This window comes from Fusarium falciforme, chromosome 4, assembly GCF_026873545.1.
Source record: "Fusarium falciforme chromosome 4, complete sequence".
NCBI classification, from domain to species: domain Eukaryota; kingdom Fungi; phylum Ascomycota; class Sordariomycetes; order Hypocreales; family Nectriaceae; genus Fusarium; species Fusarium falciforme.
Window position 1 is genome coordinate 697,165 of NC_070547.1, and position 16,999 is coordinate 714,163.

General features: G+C 51.3%; 7 protein-coding genes across 7 annotated transcripts; 3 read left to right on the plus strand and 4 right to left on the minus strand.

Moving 5' to 3' along the window:
• Positions 1-200: 200 nt before the first annotated feature.
• On the minus strand, positions 201-2,012 carry NCS54_00499000 (Hypothetical protein; the record flags this gene model as incomplete). The annotated part of the gene is made up of 1 exon (XM_053150507.1): positions 201-2,012. The coding sequence occupies one exon, from the start codon at positions 2,010-2,012 to the stop codon at positions 201-203; it is 1,812 nt and encodes a 603-aa protein (XP_053006482.1).
• Positions 2,013-3,552: 1,540 nt separating this feature from the next.
• Positions 3,553-4,539, minus strand: NCS54_00499100 (Glycerol 2-dehydrogenase; the record flags this gene model as incomplete). The annotated part of the gene is made up of 1 exon (XM_053150508.1): positions 3,553-4,539. The coding sequence occupies one exon, from the start codon at positions 4,537-4,539 to the stop codon at positions 3,553-3,555; it is 987 nt and encodes a 328-aa protein (XP_053006483.1).
• A 1,354-nt stretch (positions 4,540-5,893) lies between these two features.
• NCS54_00499200 (Hypothetical protein) lies at positions 5,894-7,375 on the plus strand (the record flags this gene model as incomplete). Its single annotated transcript, XM_053150509.1, has 1 exon — positions 5,894-7,375. One exon carries the CDS (start codon positions 5,894-5,896, stop codon positions 7,373-7,375), a length of 1,482 nt encoding a protein of 493 aa, XP_053006484.1.
• Positions 7,376-8,319: 944 nt separating this feature from the next.
• On the plus strand, positions 8,320-9,051 carry NCS54_00499300 (VOC domain-containing protein; the record flags this gene model as incomplete). The annotated part of the gene is made up of 1 exon (XM_053150510.1): positions 8,320-9,051. The coding sequence occupies one exon, from the start codon at positions 8,320-8,322 to the stop codon at positions 9,049-9,051; it is 732 nt and encodes a 243-aa protein (XP_053006485.1).
• A 138-nt stretch (positions 9,052-9,189) lies between these two features.
• Positions 9,190-10,882, minus strand: NCS54_00499400 (Zn(2)-C6 fungal-type domain-containing protein; the record flags this gene model as incomplete). Its single annotated transcript, XM_053150511.1, has 2 exons — positions 9,190-10,654; positions 10,800-10,882. 2 exons carry the CDS (start codon positions 10,880-10,882, stop codon positions 9,190-9,192), a joined length of 1,548 nt encoding a protein of 515 aa, XP_053006486.1.
• A 2,174-nt stretch (positions 10,883-13,056) lies between these two features.
• NCS54_00499500 (Hypothetical protein) lies at positions 13,057-14,064 on the plus strand (the record flags this gene model as incomplete). The annotated part of the gene is made up of 2 exons (XM_053150512.1): positions 13,057-13,130; positions 13,185-14,064. The coding sequence occupies 2 exons, from the start codon at positions 13,057-13,059 to the stop codon at positions 14,062-14,064; spliced, it is 954 nt and encodes a 317-aa protein (XP_053006487.1).
• Positions 14,065-15,402: 1,338 nt separating this feature from the next.
• NCS54_00499600 (Hypothetical protein) lies at positions 15,403-16,236 on the minus strand (the record flags this gene model as incomplete). Its single annotated transcript, XM_053150513.1, has 2 exons — positions 15,403-15,904; positions 15,959-16,236. 2 exons carry the CDS (start codon positions 16,234-16,236, stop codon positions 15,403-15,405), a joined length of 780 nt encoding a protein of 259 aa, XP_053006488.1.
• Positions 16,237-16,999: the final 763 nt, after the last annotated feature.

A 16,999-nucleotide genomic window follows, 5' to 3' on the forward strand; every position in this document is an offset into this window, starting at 1 on the left:
TATCTGACTTTACCTAGCTTCCTTTATGAACGCCTCCCTTTGTCTCTCCATCACTGAATTGTCTCTAATATAGCAACGGTGTCCATCCATCGATTCCATCCGCCCCAAGCCTCGAGGTCGATGAGAGGCACCTACTCGAGAAAAGATGCCAGCTCAACCGGCCCAGATTGGGGAAACTCAGACCTCCAGGCGCAAGCGTCTTAGACTATCGTGTCCATGCAGTGATCCCCTCCGAATCTCTGAGATTTAAAGACATACCCATCTTTACCCACCGTGATAGCCTCCAATCGATATGCAACAGGTATAAGCCCCTGGTATGTTGTTGACATTTCTTTGCTCCTACCCATATGAGCGCTAGCGCCTATGTCCAGAGGGAACCCAGGGACTGCCATCGAAGCAGACGCAGAGGTAGAAGATGAACTGCAAGTAGAAAGAGTAAAACCTTCCGCGTTCATTACTCCAGTCACCATAAACACTCTGTTGGCAGGGCCTCGCATGGACTCAAGGTAGGCTTCCACCCCGGGCTTTTTCATGCTCTCCTCAATATAATCTGTGCTCGGCGTGAACTTGACTGTCTCCATAGCATCTGCTGTCACCCTTTTCAAATCTTCAGCCGTGACGTCGCGAAAAGCAGGGATGTGATTGAAAACCCGTTTGGGCCCCCGGGAGCGGGTGGTGGTTATTTGTTCGACATCTTCGATGCGAGTACGGACGGCCGGTTCTGTCGTTACAGGTTCATCGAGTGGACTAAATGGGTCTTTGGGGTCGTTTATAATGCTGCCAAGCTTGATCGTGCTGGGATCGTGGTTAGATGCCGGGAGCAGGGTGTAACCTTGCCAGCCAGACGCCTGCGTGAAGTTGTATAGTCGAAAAGGCCACATGATACCAGATACTTTTCCTGACGTCCAGTCACGGATGAAGAGCATCAGAAAAAGCCAACCTGCCCGCAGAGCAGTGGCGGCAGCGACGACGAGAGCTATGATCTGGCCGACAGAATTGATGGCTGATGATGGCTGCAGATTCGAGCCTTGAATAGCCATCTCAGCTGCACTCATGGAAGTGAGGGCAAGCACACCGTTTAGGGCGTATATGGAAGACGTAGTAGCAGGATACTCGCTGTAGGAGGCAGGTAGTCCATCAATACTGTCGTTGGGATACGTGATGGAAACCAACACGCCACCCTTCTGTTGAATCTCGGTCCCCTCATCGCCGCATTTTGGCTCAGCTTCGTGGAATTCTTGAGTGTTGTAGAGAGAGTGGAACGACGTTTGTGCAAATATCAAGCACCGCAGACTGCAGTAAACCCAAAATAGAGCCTGTTCATTCTGGGGTGGCTGACAGTTGCTGAGCCATGCCCACCAGAATACCGTCAAGCAGGGACATTCCTTGGTGGAAAACGAGCCCTGGAATAACTGTCTGACAATGAAAATAAGGGTTATGAGCCCAAAGAGTTGGATCAAGCCCATAACCCGAACCTGCCATCTGGCGGCCAAGGACTCTTTCGCTGCAAGGGGAATTGATAGGGCCATGTTCTGAGCGTCAAGAATCATGGCGCCGACGGCAGCATCAGCCAATGTCAGTGTCTGCTGCTTTACCTGGACAAGCAAAGCGATAGCCAGGGATATGTGCGTCAAGACGAGTCCAGCGCCCATCTCCTTGGCACCAGTGGCATTGGGGTGGAAGGTGCCCAGTAAAGAGATTGCGATGAGAACGCAGACTTGCACCCACGCCGCGATGCGGACGCCATCACCTGCGACGTCGGCATCCACACCGACACCGCACTTGCCATGCAGGGCTTCGCTGGTCGATTCGACGTCTGCGAACACGATGGGCACAAGAATTATTCCGAGGAGAGCAACGCCGAGAGGAGCAAGCCATTGCCGCAGCGGCATGTACCACCCTCGCGTTCTGATGCTTGGGGTGAAAACAAGAATCTCGAGAATGAAGACGAGGAGCTGGAGTGTCAAGAACACGGCCAATATGCCGGTCCTAGACTCTACCCCAGATATCATGACGTTGGTGACGTCCTCGATGGCGCGATTCACCTGGTTAGATGAGTACCTGTGTGTGGAGAGACCAAAGCAGAGGAGATCTTACGGAGTTTCAAGTACACACAAACTGGTATTTCGAGACTTCTCAGATTGGTGATGCAAGTTTCAGTCGCTCCAAGAGCTATTCCGGACATCACCTGGATTCTATCAGCGGATGCGATGGCTAGAATATACCCTCACTGCTAAACAAAATGGAAAGGCGGTGGCTGGATCATGAGAGTTGATCCCGCAGCAGGCTGAGCAAGCTGAAGAGTGCGTCGAGATTTCATTGGATCCGAAGACCCCTGTCATGTTGACATAGTGAATCTATTGGTCTCAGCCAGGTCGCAGGCGTTGGCCATGCATGGATGGTGAATGCAAAGTGCAGTTTTTTGACAGGGCCTAACTTTTTGGCCAAAGGAAATCCTATAGGGTATCAAGAACACAGGGATGAGTCTTTTATCTTTAAGTTGCCCTCAGCGGGTCAAGAGGAATAATGTTTATAATTCTAGCAAAATCAAATATCAAAGCTTCACGGGATAACAAACTCGTTTTTTCGCTAACGGAAACTCATCTACCTATGAGAGAACGTATCTAAACTCTTGTTTAAACCTAGACTTGAACTGACTAGTGAACGCAACATGCGTATGTCCTAACCCTCTCCTCACGACGGTCTCATAAACTACCCTATTCATAATGAGAGACTGAACCATTGCTCTATTTTTAAACGGGAATTAGGTAACTGTTTGACCAAATATATAGATTGTGAGACATACTATTATTACCCCCGTTGGCCAATGAAATGCGTTTAGAATACTGAGTACCTTGGAGATGGATTTTGGGTTAGGTGAGATTTTTATAATTATTGTATTGAATATGACTTAATAACAAGTACATTATTGAGATATAGGGCTAATATGCAAGTAGTGCTCATATATGGCATAGTTTTAAGGGCTAGATAGTTTCCCGTCTATCTCGTAAACTTGCACATTTGAAACACCGTGAGTTGATGTTCTCCAATCAGCATTGGGTTTTGATGCTGCTACGTGTTTATGAGTGTGTTCTTTGATCCTATGTGCGACGGAGACGTCATTGAAAAATAAGAATAAGGTGTCCCATAATGAAGGGACTAACTAACACATGCAGATGTTATCCCAACTTGATAGATACTGTCTTCACATCTCTCTCATGACTGCCCAGCATTTACTGTTGATTTTAGGGTCCGACATCTCATCGAAGAGCATTGTGTGACGCATCACGCAATTCAGCTGCAAACGGTTGAATTAGGACAATCAAAACCATCACCATCACGGGCAAGCAAAGTGCATTTATGATACTCATCAACCATCTCGGGTTGCAACATGCTTGTTGATCTCATGTGCTCGAGCCACATCCAGCCAGCATCGAGCACTCTATGTTAAGTCTATAACTTTTCCCAGTTTCAAACGCCATCGTTAACATGTTGATCCTCGCGCGGGCCTGCCACGCATCCACGGGTATTCTCCATAACTCATAATCAAACTTAAGCAACAGAAGTGCCCTTCTCGGGGCTCTCCTCAGGCCAGACATCGTAGCCGAAAGTATCCTTCATGTTGACGAAGCGAGTGTGACGGCCCTTGGCAACGCCCTCGACAGCCTCAAAGTCGGCGTCGGAGAGGGTGGGAACCTGGAAGTTGCTCTCGATGCGCGAGGGAGTTGAGCTCTTGGGCAGCACAGAGTAGCCTCGGCGGAGACCCCAGGCGAGAAGAACCTGAGCCAGGGTGTGTCCGCTGCGGTCAGCGACTTCGTTGAGGGTCTTGTTGGTGCGGACCTTTTCGCCTGTGGTGGGGACTTGGTCCTGGGAGCCAAGAGGCGAGTAGGCCTGGGGCAGGATGCTATTGTCTTGGCAGAACTTGACAAGTTCGGTGTTGGGAAGGAAGGGGTGAATCTCAATCTGGTTGACAGCAGGCTTGACCTTGGCAAAGCCCAGCAGCTTCTTCAAACCGGGGATGGTCCAGTTGGAGACGCCAATGGCGCGAGTCTTTCCGCTGGCCAGCAGCTCCTCCATGGCGCGCCATGTAGGCTCAGGGTTCTCTGTGAGGTCCTTCTTAATGACGTACTTGCCGTCGGGACCAATCTTGGGCTTGTTGTCGGCGTCCTTCTCAGCGGCGATGGGCCAGTGAACCAGGAAGAGGTCAACATAGTCGAGGCCAAAGTTGGACAGCGAGTTTTGCATCGACCACTTCACATCCTCGGGCTCGTGGAGGTGGTTCCAGACCTTGGTGGTGATGAAGAGATCCTCTCGCTTGATAGAGGGGTTCTCACTGAGGAAATCCCTCACAGCCTGGCCGACCTCTGCCTCGTTGTGGTAGAACCAGGCGCAGTCGAGGTGCCTGTATCCGCACTTGAGGGCGCAGGTGACGGCCTTGTAGGTCTCACCCTTTGCGCCCTCATTGGCAAAGGTGCCAAATCCCAGGCCTGGGATCTTGACACCGTTGTTGAGGGTGAATGTGGTGGTATTGGAGGTCATGGTGGATAGGTAGGTAGGTCGATATTCGTGATGACAGGGATATGATGCGTTGGAAGGAGAAGAGTGAGATAACGTGAGATAACAGATATCGAAGGAACCGCTTTTAATAAATGAGCAGAAGAGATATTTTCGCCTCAAGGCGCTGTAGCCGTGATAAATTATCAGGGTCCTCTTGTTGGCGAGGTGGCTGTATCACATCCTTCAACAAAACGTGGTGGTTTCGACACAAAGTGGACTAGCTATGATATCATCGTGCCTACTACGAGTTTCTAGAAGCGATAAAAAAAAAATGTCTTTTTTAAAAAATCAAATTTTCATACTGTAGACGCAACAAAAACAACTCGCCCCCTTGCTTTTTGACTTTATCTAGGAGAGCTACGTGGGTTCCTCTTGAGTCATAGGTTGACCGGCTTGGACCAACCACGGGCTTCACAATGGGAGCGATCTTATCGACGGGTGGGGAAGAGGTGGCGATCGTCCCAGATTGTTACCGTTTGCGATGTTTGAGGCTCATCCGCCCTACCCGTAACGGGTCCACCATGAAAACGGAGTTCCCAGGGTCCAAAAGGTGCATGATGTCAGAGGGTTCTTTCGGTGAGGGTGGCGGGTCGGCCAACCGAGACGGAACGTGACGGAGGAAGAGATGGATACGGTGGTAGTGAGATCCATAAGACCACAGTAAGATCCATGCGGCCACATACGGCCAACAGGTACAAGATCCATACCGATACCGTTCGTTCCATACGGACAACCATGCGAGATCCATACCGTATCAGCCGCGGCTCCGCACCGCCCACTTGGGACGGCCACTCCTCGGAACTACCGCCTGATGCGGCTGTACCGCCAAGGAACACGACGACCAGCTCTCACCTCTGAGGCATATCTCGTCGCTATGGTGTAACCAGCTAAGAGGGTCCACGGCGGATACTCTACGTTTGAAGCTCACGTCACTCCGGGTCCAAACGTTGTGCACGCACTCAACGTGTCTTCTCCTTGGAACGTTCTTTGGTCCAATGTTACTCTCGCTTGAGTGAGTGAAAAAACGTAGATAACGTGTAACTTGTAACTTGACGGTGAGTGCCCGAGCTCCACAATATGCCGTCGGTAGCCCCGTTTCGAGATTTCTCCTGGATGACGATGTTGATGATGATGATATCAACATGAACGAGTTTTTTCCCGACGCGGCGTGGCGGAGAGGGATCCGAGATATGCTCTGCCCGATAGATAAATACGCTTCCCCGAGTCTGTAGACCCTGGATTCGTCATCACTCAATGCCTCCATATCCATACACTCATTCTTGATACCCTGATCCATCCTTTGCATTTTCAGCCTCCCTCTCTACCTTCACACAATATGTCCCCATCTGCCTTTGACGAGTCGGACCTCCACGTCCCCACTAGTCCCAGCTCTCTACGAAAGATGTCTTCCATCTCCAGCGTCCAGAATGGCAACGAGAACAGCCTTGCCATTCCTGGATCTGAGGATACTGGCCCTATTGAGGTGCCCGCCACCCGCTCTTCCATTTCAGAGGCCAGCAAGTACATGCACAACCTCAGCGTGTCTCCCTCCATGAGGGACCGCAGATCCTCCCGCAACTCTTTCGGCACAGCCCTCCCCATCCCTCGCAAGCGTCAGTCGCGTCTCTCGTCTGTGCACCATGCCGACGGTCGACCTACGCGTCCGGGCATGCCCCCGATCCAGCCTACCCGGGAGCTCCTTGTTGCTCAGGTTCAGAGCATCCAGGCTGAGAAGGTCAAGAAGGCCAAGAACATGGCTTTCGCCTTTGACATTGACGGTGTGCTCGTCCACGGCGACCGTCTTATCCCCGAGGGCCGCAAGGCTCTTGAGATCCTGAACGGAGACAACGAGCTCGGTATCAAGATCCCCCACATCTTCCTCACCAACGGATCTGGCAAGATCGAGAAGGCCCGCTGCGAGCAGCTGTCCAAGATCCTCCAGAACCCCGTCAACACCGACCAGTTCATCCAGTCCCACACACCCATGAGTGCTCTGGCTGAGTACTACAGCACTGTCCTTGTCGTCGGTGGTGAGGGTTATCGATGCCGTGAAGTTGCTGAGCAGTATGGCTTCCGTAACATTGTCGTCCCCAACGACATTGTCGCTTGGGACCCTACCATTGCCCCCTACCGTGTCTTCACTGATGAGGAGCGAGCTACCTCTCGTCCTCGTGACTTCACCAAGATCTGCATCGAGGCTATCATGGTCTTCTCCGACTCTCGGGACTATGCGACCGACATGCAGATCATCATGGATGTTCTCCGCAGCAAGAACGGTCGCCTTGGCACTGTCGCCGAGGACCCCGTTGCTGAGCGCATCCCCATCTACTTCTCCCAGGGTGATCTTCTCTGCCCTACTGAGCACCCTACCCCCCGTATGTCCCAGGGAGCCTTCCGCATCGGTCTTGAGGCCATGTACAAGGCCCTCACCGGCGTCGACCTCGAGCGTGTCGTCTACGGCAAGCCCGAGCTGGCTACCTACAAGTACGCCGACGACGTGCTCACCTCTTGGATGGGCGAGCTCCACGGCGAGGAGAAGCTTCCCCAAAACATCTACATGATCGGCGACAACCCTGCGTCTGACATCATCGGTGGCAACATGTACGGCTGGAACACGTGCCTGGTGCGAACCGGTGTCTTCCAGGGCGGCGACAACGACGAGAACAACCCTGCCAACTTTGGCGTCTTCCCCAACGTCCTGGAGGCTGTCAAGAAGGCGCTGCGCCAGGAGCTCGGCAGCGACTTCAAGTGCTTCTTTGACGAGACTGTGAACCCCGTCCTGCACGCCGACGCCAACGACGGCGCCGCTGTGGTTTAAGAAGGATTAACAGATTGAATGATTTGACTCTTGGGCGTTTTTTGGATTTGGCGAAAAGTCGACAACTTTCGACGTGGGAATTTGCAATAGACCAGCGATATAGAATCTTGATATCAACATCATCCATAGATTGACGATGTCCCGAGACTGGACGAGGCGGACGCGCCTCGAGTCAGTCTCGATGGAATTGCCTGGCGCAGTTCAATTGAAACAAATCCCGAAATACCTCTCTCTCTCTCTGTTTCTCCTCGTGACATGACAGCTGAAGAAATGAAGTGGCGGTTGCCTACTCAACATGGAAATACAAAGCGAAAGGATTCGTGCATCTTCTTGTTTGAGATTGTGAAATGTCGGAAACAGACACAGATCGGTATCTTGTCCGAGAGGATTTCCTGTCAAGTGGAGAGAATGCAACATCACAGCCTTGATCATCCCAACTCAAACCCCAGCATCAGAGCCTTACAGCCTCACCAGCCTCTCCGCCGAGCCTTTATCCAAGTAAAAGGATGCGAAAGAGAATCCCTTCATGTCAAGTTCTAGGCACCAAGAGTTCATGCGCCTCACGCTAAAGCGTCGCGTTGCATCCAAGGATCGGATCGTTGACGCTTTTTTTTCGCATCTTGACCAATCGCTCTTGAAACGCGGCTTGGCGCGAGGAAACGCGAGTGAGCGAGGGCGAAAAAAAGGGCGATGGGATGTAAGCGCGCGGAAGCGGTGACAGAACCAACCGAGTGTAAAGGCGAGGATGAAGAGGTTGATGTTATTGTATGTAGTTGAAGATGAGGATAAAAAGAGTATTGTTTTGGTCTTGTTTTTCATCATCATCACACAATCTCATCTCATCTCATCTCACCTCATCTGCAAGATCTCATCTCACACATTAAATCTCAACTTACCCACCCAAACCACACTCTAATCACATCCCACAGCCAACCACTTACACAATGGTTCGCCTTCTTTCTACTCTTCTCATTGGGGCTCAGCTCCTCGCTCCCGTCCTGGGCCATGCTGTCCCTCACATTCAGCCCCGAGGAGCCAACGACAACATCACCTACCCTTATCCTGAGCTCGGCACTGAAGAGCCCGCCGACTTTGCAACCAACGGCTACTTCATCAACCATCTCTGCATCAACGTCAGGAACCTCACCGCCAGTGTCGACTTTTACTCTAGCGTCTTTGGTCTCCGTAAACTTTTCACCCTCCACGTTTCCAAGCACTTTAGCATCACCTACATGGGACACCCTCACGGCGGAAAGAATGGAACCGGGTATCAGACCGCCCTTGAGATGAACCGGGAGAAGAATAACGCTGAGGGCTTGATCGAGCTGGTCTATGTCGACGTTCCCGTCTACAACATCGATTCATCCATCGAGACCCCCAACACCTTTGCGCACATCGGCATGGTCGTGCCTGACACCAAGGTGATGCAGGATCGTCTGGATTCGCTCCCTCACATTCCCGTTCTGAAGAAGTACGGTGACCCCATTGAGCTCGGCAGCAAGGTCGCTGGAGCTACCAGCCTGACCCCTGAAGCTCTCGCTCAACTTGGCCCTGAGGAGAAGGAGCTGATCTCCAAAGTGCTGGGTCCCACCAACGAGCCTCTCATCTTTGTCGCCGATCCTGATGGCAACCTGATTGAGATCCAGCCCCAGGAGGGATCTGAGTTGACTGGCTAAAATTGTTGCGCACTGGTTTGGAGTTGGGGATATAGACTTGAGGGCAATGGCGACGATGATGTAGATGATGTCGTGGATTCAGGAACTGTACATATACACGAGAAACTAATAGATTCCCAGTATGACCGCTTGAATATTCTAACAAGATCCATCTGATGGGCTGTCCTCCTTTTTATATTGCCCAGCTGTGATGAGGATGTTGTTTGTCAGGTTGAGCTTGTTTGATCTCCTCGCCACCTCCACCATAAACCCCGGCACTCCACCCGGAACCTCCTTTTCATACCACTCTTTGGCATCTTCAAGTGATAGTGCTGCCTCGTGCATCTCCAAAACCTCCTTGCTATCCCAGATACCTTCACGTCTATTGAGAGACCTGAGCACATCGAGCGCACGAGTCCGAAGCTGCTCATCCTCACTAAAAGAGATCACAAATGAGAGGCCAGATATGAGATCTCCGTCGAGGGAAAACGTTGGATGTCCAGGGACGACGACCAACTGCGCCAGAGCCTCTGAAGCGTTGAGAAAAGACGACATTGCTTCGGTGGGCGGCGGAGAGTTGGGCCCCCAAGTCATGCTCATCTTCCAGAATTCCTGCGCCACCGTGAGGATGGCGAGTTGTGTGGCGTTTATCATCAGAGGCTGTTTCTCTTGGAGCATTGACTTTGTCAGCTCGAAACGAGTGTTCCAGTGGTAAAACTTTTGATCAAGCTCTTTCCAGATCTCCTCATCGTACATAATGTTCTCAGAATCTGGGCTTTGGTCGCTTGAATTGCATTCCCAAGGCTCCTCAGCCATCATCTCCACCGCCTCAACATCCAGTTTCCGTAGCTCGTAGTTTGCGTCTTCCAGGTCTCGAAATGGTGTTGCAGCGGGGGCTTCGGATGCGTTGACGGCGCGGTAGGGAGGGTCTGTAGCAGGGAGGATGTTATCCTCTAGAAATATAGATGCCTCAACTCCCAGAGTGGCAAACATTTGAGTCAGTTTTCTGGTGACATGTCGTCCTTGTGTGTCCGAGGCAAGGGCGGGGAGGGCCAGTAGACGATTACCAGCCCGAAGATGTCGAACGGACTCAGTGTATCTCCCTGTGATGCCCTCAAAGGCGATGAACAAGATGCAGCAGACCAAGGTACAGTGAATGTTGAATGCCGAGTCCATCGACATGTGGGGTACGATATGCGAGATGGCCTTGTTGTACTCTTGCATCGCTAAGCCTCTCAACTGCTGCAGTGGAGATCGAGTATCCTGGCCAGCCATAAAGAACCGATGAGCAGCACCGACAGCAGAAACTGCATATCTCACTGGTTCACAATTGTGGGCCAGAGGCAATACAAAGGTCATCCAAAAGTTAGACATGTCGGTTGAGCTGGTCAGTTGCTTGGAGGTCCAGTGGTGGAAGTGATCGAGATAGTACCTCTCGATGGGGGCACCGGGTGCTGACGGGGGTTGGAAGATAATGACTTGCTTTGACTCTGGTACACAAACATCGCGTCGTCGAACTGGCTTCTTGGGAGGTGGAGGGGGGGCATAGCCGTCGCACTTGACACCGCTATCGCGACATCGTCGGCATATGGGCTTTTCCTCGTCACATTTCACGTGTCTGATCCTGCACGAAGGAGTTGGTTTAGAGTTGAGCCAAGCTATCGAACGGCAAGATAACTTACTTGCTATAGCCAGCAACAAATGTCGCCTATCAGCTTCTTTCCTCGGCACGGGGAACAAGGGGGTTGGGGGTTGAGCGGGTCACGCACCAGGTAATGCATCCAGTCCGGGTTTTGGGGCCATACGCCCGCCTGAACTTGGGCCTCCGGGGCAAAGGCTTCGATTCGCTCATGATTCTGCACGTTATCTTACTTGGCGGGAGAGAATATTCCGTGGCATGGCCGTTATTGTAAAGACTTTTAGATCTGAGAGAAAGGGGAGAAAGATGGGCGGTCCGAGTCTCGGGAGGCGCAGCAAAACACGGTCTGAGTGGAGTATTCGCGATTCAGGATGCTGGGTTGAATACGAAGCAGCCAATAGGATCGAGTATTTTGCTCCGCTTTGGGTTAGTAGTAGTTGAAACGAAGACGGCGAGGAGTCAGTGCATCGTGAAGCAACTTAAAACAGACAAACTTGGGTGACATGTTTCAGCTTCACCCTGAAGGCGGTGGCTTAAACTCGCTTGGGACATAGGCTTGGGTTTGAGATTCTATTTATGTCTGTAAAAGAAATTGACAAAAGATCGTGGCTGTCAGCCTAGTCTGGAAACCTTCTTGGCTGCCTCCTTCAACCAGATGTCTCAAGACCACACATCCAATGAGATAACTCTGACTCATGGGTTGGCTCAAGTTTGTCATGATGATATGCAGCTGAGTCTGGTCTGTATTACGCGTCAAGGCACTTTGGTCGTTATTGGCGACCAATTGTTTCCCCCAGGAGCCGTTTCATTTTAGAACGGCACTTTGTGGCTTGACACGCATCGTTGTGAGCGTTTACTGTTACTCATAACAGGTAATCCTACTACGGCAGCTCGTAAATGATTGGTTCATCTCCTCTCTTCAGCCTCCACTGATTCGTTATCGCCAATATGTCTTCACACCCTCTAAGACACCAGCCCCATTTCCTCACAAACCCTGGTGACAACTCCCACCCGCTCGCATCCCACGGAGGTGACCACGCAACGACACCCCGATGCTCAATCTCCGACTCTGGAAATCCTTCAAAGAGGCCGCCCATGATACCTGACCAGAGAGCGTCCTCATCAAACTGGCCAAGCGCAAGGAGAACGTTGTCGCGCCAGACAGGGTGAGGTATGATGTCTACCCAGCCTTCATGTGGGATCGTGCGCTGGAGAGTTGTGGGTAATAGAGACGGAGGTACAACTCCGGGGTCTGTAGGATATGGAAGAACGTGTTCTGCTGCGGAGGAGCATTCGGCAGTAGGAGCACTCCCAAGTTGTGATACCAGCTCTCGATTAGCGAGAGATGCACGTAGGACGTTGAATTGGAGCAGAACGATCAGGTGATCGGAGGAAAGGGGGAACGTGATTCGAGGCTTGGGGGACCTGACCGGAACCATGGAGTCATGCGAGGAAGGAATCCGGGGTATTAGAGGTGCATGAGGATTATTGGCTTTGGCCGCCGTTGTTGCTGGTACCAGGCGTATGGCTTGTTGGGCTTCAATCCAGCATGGTATCTCGGACGCGGTCTTAATTATTTGGTGAACTGAGGCTTTCTCCTTCAGCTCAAGAGCCTTTCGCCGTCCTGCGGATCGACTGCATTAGTTCTATACTCGATGTTGGGGATCCAAGGTGCTGACGATATGCTCTGACATTGAGCCTATTCTGTAACCGTCGACGTGACGCCGCATCGGTAACTCCACTCCAATCGTCTTCCTCATCTATGAGCTGCCCAGGTTTAGCAAGGCGCACCTTTACCGTGTCGCATTGGATTGACTGACCTCTGGTAGCTTGGGCATAGGCGTCCCGCGGGCCCGAGATGCAGTCGATAACATGACGCCAGCTCGGACTCTCGGCTTGGAAGGAGGTCTGAAGCAGGAGGCTGGGAAAATGTGTGCTTTCTAAGTGTAACTCGCTGTGCTGCCTCCGCCGTCAGCAGTGTGGAGGTGGAGGTTATGGGCTGACGCCAGCATCAACAGGGGGTGCTGATTCCGGTGGTGGGAGGATCGCAAGATGTCTGCTCTCATTGGACAGAAGCGTAGGTCTAGCCTTTTGGGTATTAGCTTCATGCACCTGGCTTACCGTCTGGCTTTCCTCTTTTCGAAACACCACGAGATGCTGATGGTTAGTGGTGGTTTTGATGATTTGAAGCGTCACTTCTGGGCCATTCCCTGGGGGAGGGCTAGGCATAGATTTTGGATATTTAAGCCACTATTTCCCTCAAATAATTCTTGTATTTATCTTACTATCCAACAGGCTCAATCAATTCGACAACTGCCGCTCTCGCCTCCTCATTTCACCTACCCTATTCTTTCAACTTTAAGATCGTCCGCGTACTCTTCGTCAGCATGACCTTTCATCCCGACTCACTTCCTGACTTGACAGGAAAAGTGTACATTGTCACTGGTGGTACTTCAGGCATGTGAGTAGTTGATTTCGCTTCGTACATCTTTCCAAGCTAATGATTCTACTCTAGTGGCTACAATACCGTCGCTCGTCTCGCTCAGCATGGCGCACACGTCTACCTGTGCGCACGCTCTCACGCAAAAGGCGAAAAGGCAGCCTCTGGGATCAAGGAGCGCTACCCTAAAGTGAACATCTCCATCTTGGAAATGGACCATACATCACTGTCTGCTGTCGTCTCAGCAGCCAAGCTCTTCCTGTCAAAAGAGACCGCACTACATGGACTCGTCAACAATGCCGGCATCATGGCAACGCCGATTGAGATGACAGAAGACGGATACGAAGCTCAGTGGCAGACAAACTATCTTGCTCATTGGGTTTTCACTTCTTACTTGGTACCTCTTATGCTCAACACGTCAAAGGGTCTACCCTCTGGCGCTGTCCGGATTGTGAATCTGTCTTCGTCAGGTCACTACCAGGCACCAAAGGGAGGCATCAACTTTGCCGATACTTCACTTCCCAATGAGGGCGGAATTACTCGATATGGCCAATCCAAGCTTGGCAACATCTTCCACGCCAAAACGCTGCACAAAAGGTACGGTCCTGGGTCACCCAGCTCCAAAGCTGGCGAGGGAGAAATCTGGATTGCGATTGTGCACCCAGGCTTTGTGGACAGCCAAATTGGAGACCGCGCAGAGATTCCGACGCTGTTGAGGCAGTTCTTCTCAGTGTTTGGCGCTCTGGGAGGAAGGGTGGATGGGGACAAGGGCGCTTGGACGAGCGTCTTCTGTGTTGCGAGTCCCAATATGAAGGAGAGCCAGAGCGGTACGTACTTTCAGAGGATTGCCGAGGCTGGCTGGCAGAGTCGCTTGGCCAAGGATGAAAAGTTGGCTGAGAAGCTGGAGGAGTGGACAAAGGAAGAGATGAGGAAAGGAGGTTGGGTTGGTCAGTGAGTGGGAGGGGAACACAATGGCCTGGATGTGTTGGTGGTTTGCTCTTTATCATAATTTGCGAGACTCATATAGGCGACTTATACAATCTTTACCATAATGAATCTTGGAGAATACCGAATTAGATATGCTGTGGTCTTAAGCAATGACTGCGAGCGTCTTTCTTCAGATGGTTATAGTCAAATTGATTGTTGTCAAGTACAACATGAAGATATTCTTCAAAATAATTTCGTCGTTGGACCTAATTATGAGAAATTTAAACGCATTAACTCGGGTCATCTTAAGATTGCTCCCTCAAAGCTCAGCTCTCGTACTACCTAGATTGCTTAAAATACTCTGTCCTGTTCCGACACTTTACCCGTTGCCCTCTTGAAAGGAATAGGCGTCATCAGAACCAACTATCACAATACGCATTTAAAACATAAAGCTAGTATGAACCATGATTATCCTCAGAACAGCCACGATACATAAGACACTCAACTGCAGACAAATGCTGCTGGTTAGTTATTCCAGTGTGCGTTCATTGGCGTACGCATCCCACGCTTCGCGAAGTTGGTGGTTATAACACTACTAAGCTTGAATTGTTAGAGTCAGATAACGCTTCCCATAACGAAAGAGTGATGATGAGGTGGTGAAGATGAATAGATTCTTGAATCATCAGCTCGTTGACCAGTCTAGGCACTCCGTTTTAAAGCCCCGAAGTATATCAACCCTCTGCACTGCGCACAACTTCCTACTAACTGGAAAAGAAGGTAAAATTCCTGAAAACATGTAAATCAGCGTTTCATGACAGAGAAATCGCCAATACCGGTCGTGGCATCTCTGTCATGCCAGAGTGGTCCTGGAGATTTCGGATGGAACCTTGGGCAGTAAGACTCCATTCAGCCACACCTGGAGAGGATATCCTTGCCACGAGGCGCAATTGAGTGGAATCCGGGAACCACTTCGGAATGCTGTCCCGAATGGGGCGTACGCCGTCAGCTGGGTCCTCACGTGGGTTTGCTTCGTTCGGTGGTAGACTGGGGGTGTTGCGAGATTACGGATACCTGCATCGGACTGCCAAGAAGTGTATTTTAAGCATCATTGGGGCAGGGCTGAGACATGTCGTCCTCCCGGAGCTTATTCCTAAAATGTTGATCACTGCGAGTCAATGTTGAAATGCTGTCAAGTCCATTGAAAACGGAGTTCAAGGATCTTTACTCTTTGGGCTGGATAGCCAACCGAGCCAACCGAGCTTGTAGTTACGATTTGTTTGAGAGCTTCAACCAGTGGAGTAACAGGGCATTAAGCATATTAAACAATATCTATCTCGCTCTCCAAAAATCCCTTGTACTAACTACATCATGTCGTCATCTCGGCGTACGACAAATGAGGTTGATTGTAGACCCATCTCACATCGTTCTCATCAGCTTTCTTGTCCGACTTGAGCCAGCAGTTGCCATTATACTTTTCCACCGCGTTTGCCATTCCCCGATCGAACACCACGGCTTTGCAAGGGTAACCCACAGGGTCCTCGCCAGGAGCCGTGGGCGGGTTCCTCATCTGAGCGCACGCCGAAGCGCAGTCCTCGATGGTATAGGCAATGACCACGCCGATGTCTCTGATGCTGTTCGTCTTTGATTTCCTGGCATCTACCCCGCAGTACCACTTGAATCTGGAGCCTCCGGGGGTGGTAAAATACTTTTTGAAGCCCTTGGTGTCGCAGTCGATCGTGAGGTTCTTAACATCGTTGCAGAGCTTGGGGAGGTATGTCCCGTTATTGTTGGTCTCGGTGGCTGCGGCATCGGCTGCTGGTGTTGGGCAGGCAGAGGTTTGGGCGAGAGATTCGACAGAAGATTCAGAGCTATGAGGGTGGTTAGCATTCAAGTTGTATCTGAAGAGACGATTGAAGACTCACTTTTGGCAGTTGGCTAGTGCTGCACCTAGGCCACCGCCGAGAGCACCTCCGACAATAATGGCCGTGATCGCGGCCACCAAGATACCAAACGTCAAGAAGGTTGTGCCAAAGGGTCCCTTTGGCTTCTGCTCCGGCTGGCCTGGATAGGAATACGGATGATCCTGTGCTGCTGCTCCATAGCCCTTGGGTTGGTCGTAAGGATCGTATTGAGGAACAAGCTCGGGTGCCGTCGCATCGGGATCAACCTCGAGCCCAGCATGGTCTGGTTGAGTCGCCATCTCGTCCGAGTTTGAAAGGAAGGCGGTGCTTCGAAAGATCGACGTGGACCTTGCCGTAGTTGGGTGGAACGAACGAATGAACGAACGAACGGAGAGAGGATGTCGTCAGAGCACAGTAGAGGGCGTGTCGCAAAAGATAAAAGAAAGACGTTTGCTACGAGAGAAGAAGAAGAGAACGAAAAACCGTTTCTCACACAATTATGGGCTGTGCTTGGGCGCAGTATCCAGCTCGCAAAAGCATCACCAATTTGGGTTCAGACGAACCGACCAACGACGCACTAAAAAGTCGTTATATCCGCCCTACAAGGATTCTCGTGCAGGGCCCTTTGCTCCATGAGAGGGTCAAAACGCCTCGTTGACGGGGCGTCGTGCAGATTAGCGAACCTGTAAGGGTTCCTCGAGTGATCATCGGCTGACCAGTGGAATCCTTCCCGAGGTTTAGAGAGTGTTGAGAGGTTCTGAAGAGGTGTATTTTAAGATTAAGGCCTGTGGCTGGGACCCTGAGCTACAGACAGGCAGTTTAATCTGACCAACGCCCAACCCACCTTGTGCAGCATGACCAGGGTCGCTCCGTTAGGCTTCTTTAGCTGGTTGTTTCTTCCTTTCACTGTCATGCAGTATACTCGCGTACAATGTCCCTAATGGTGCTTTCAACATCGCCTCTACGATAACCCCCCTGCAAGGCCACATTGGCTGCATCAGGTTCATACACGACCGTCTCCTGCCCAGCAAACATGGAAGAACGCGGCAGCAGAGGATGATC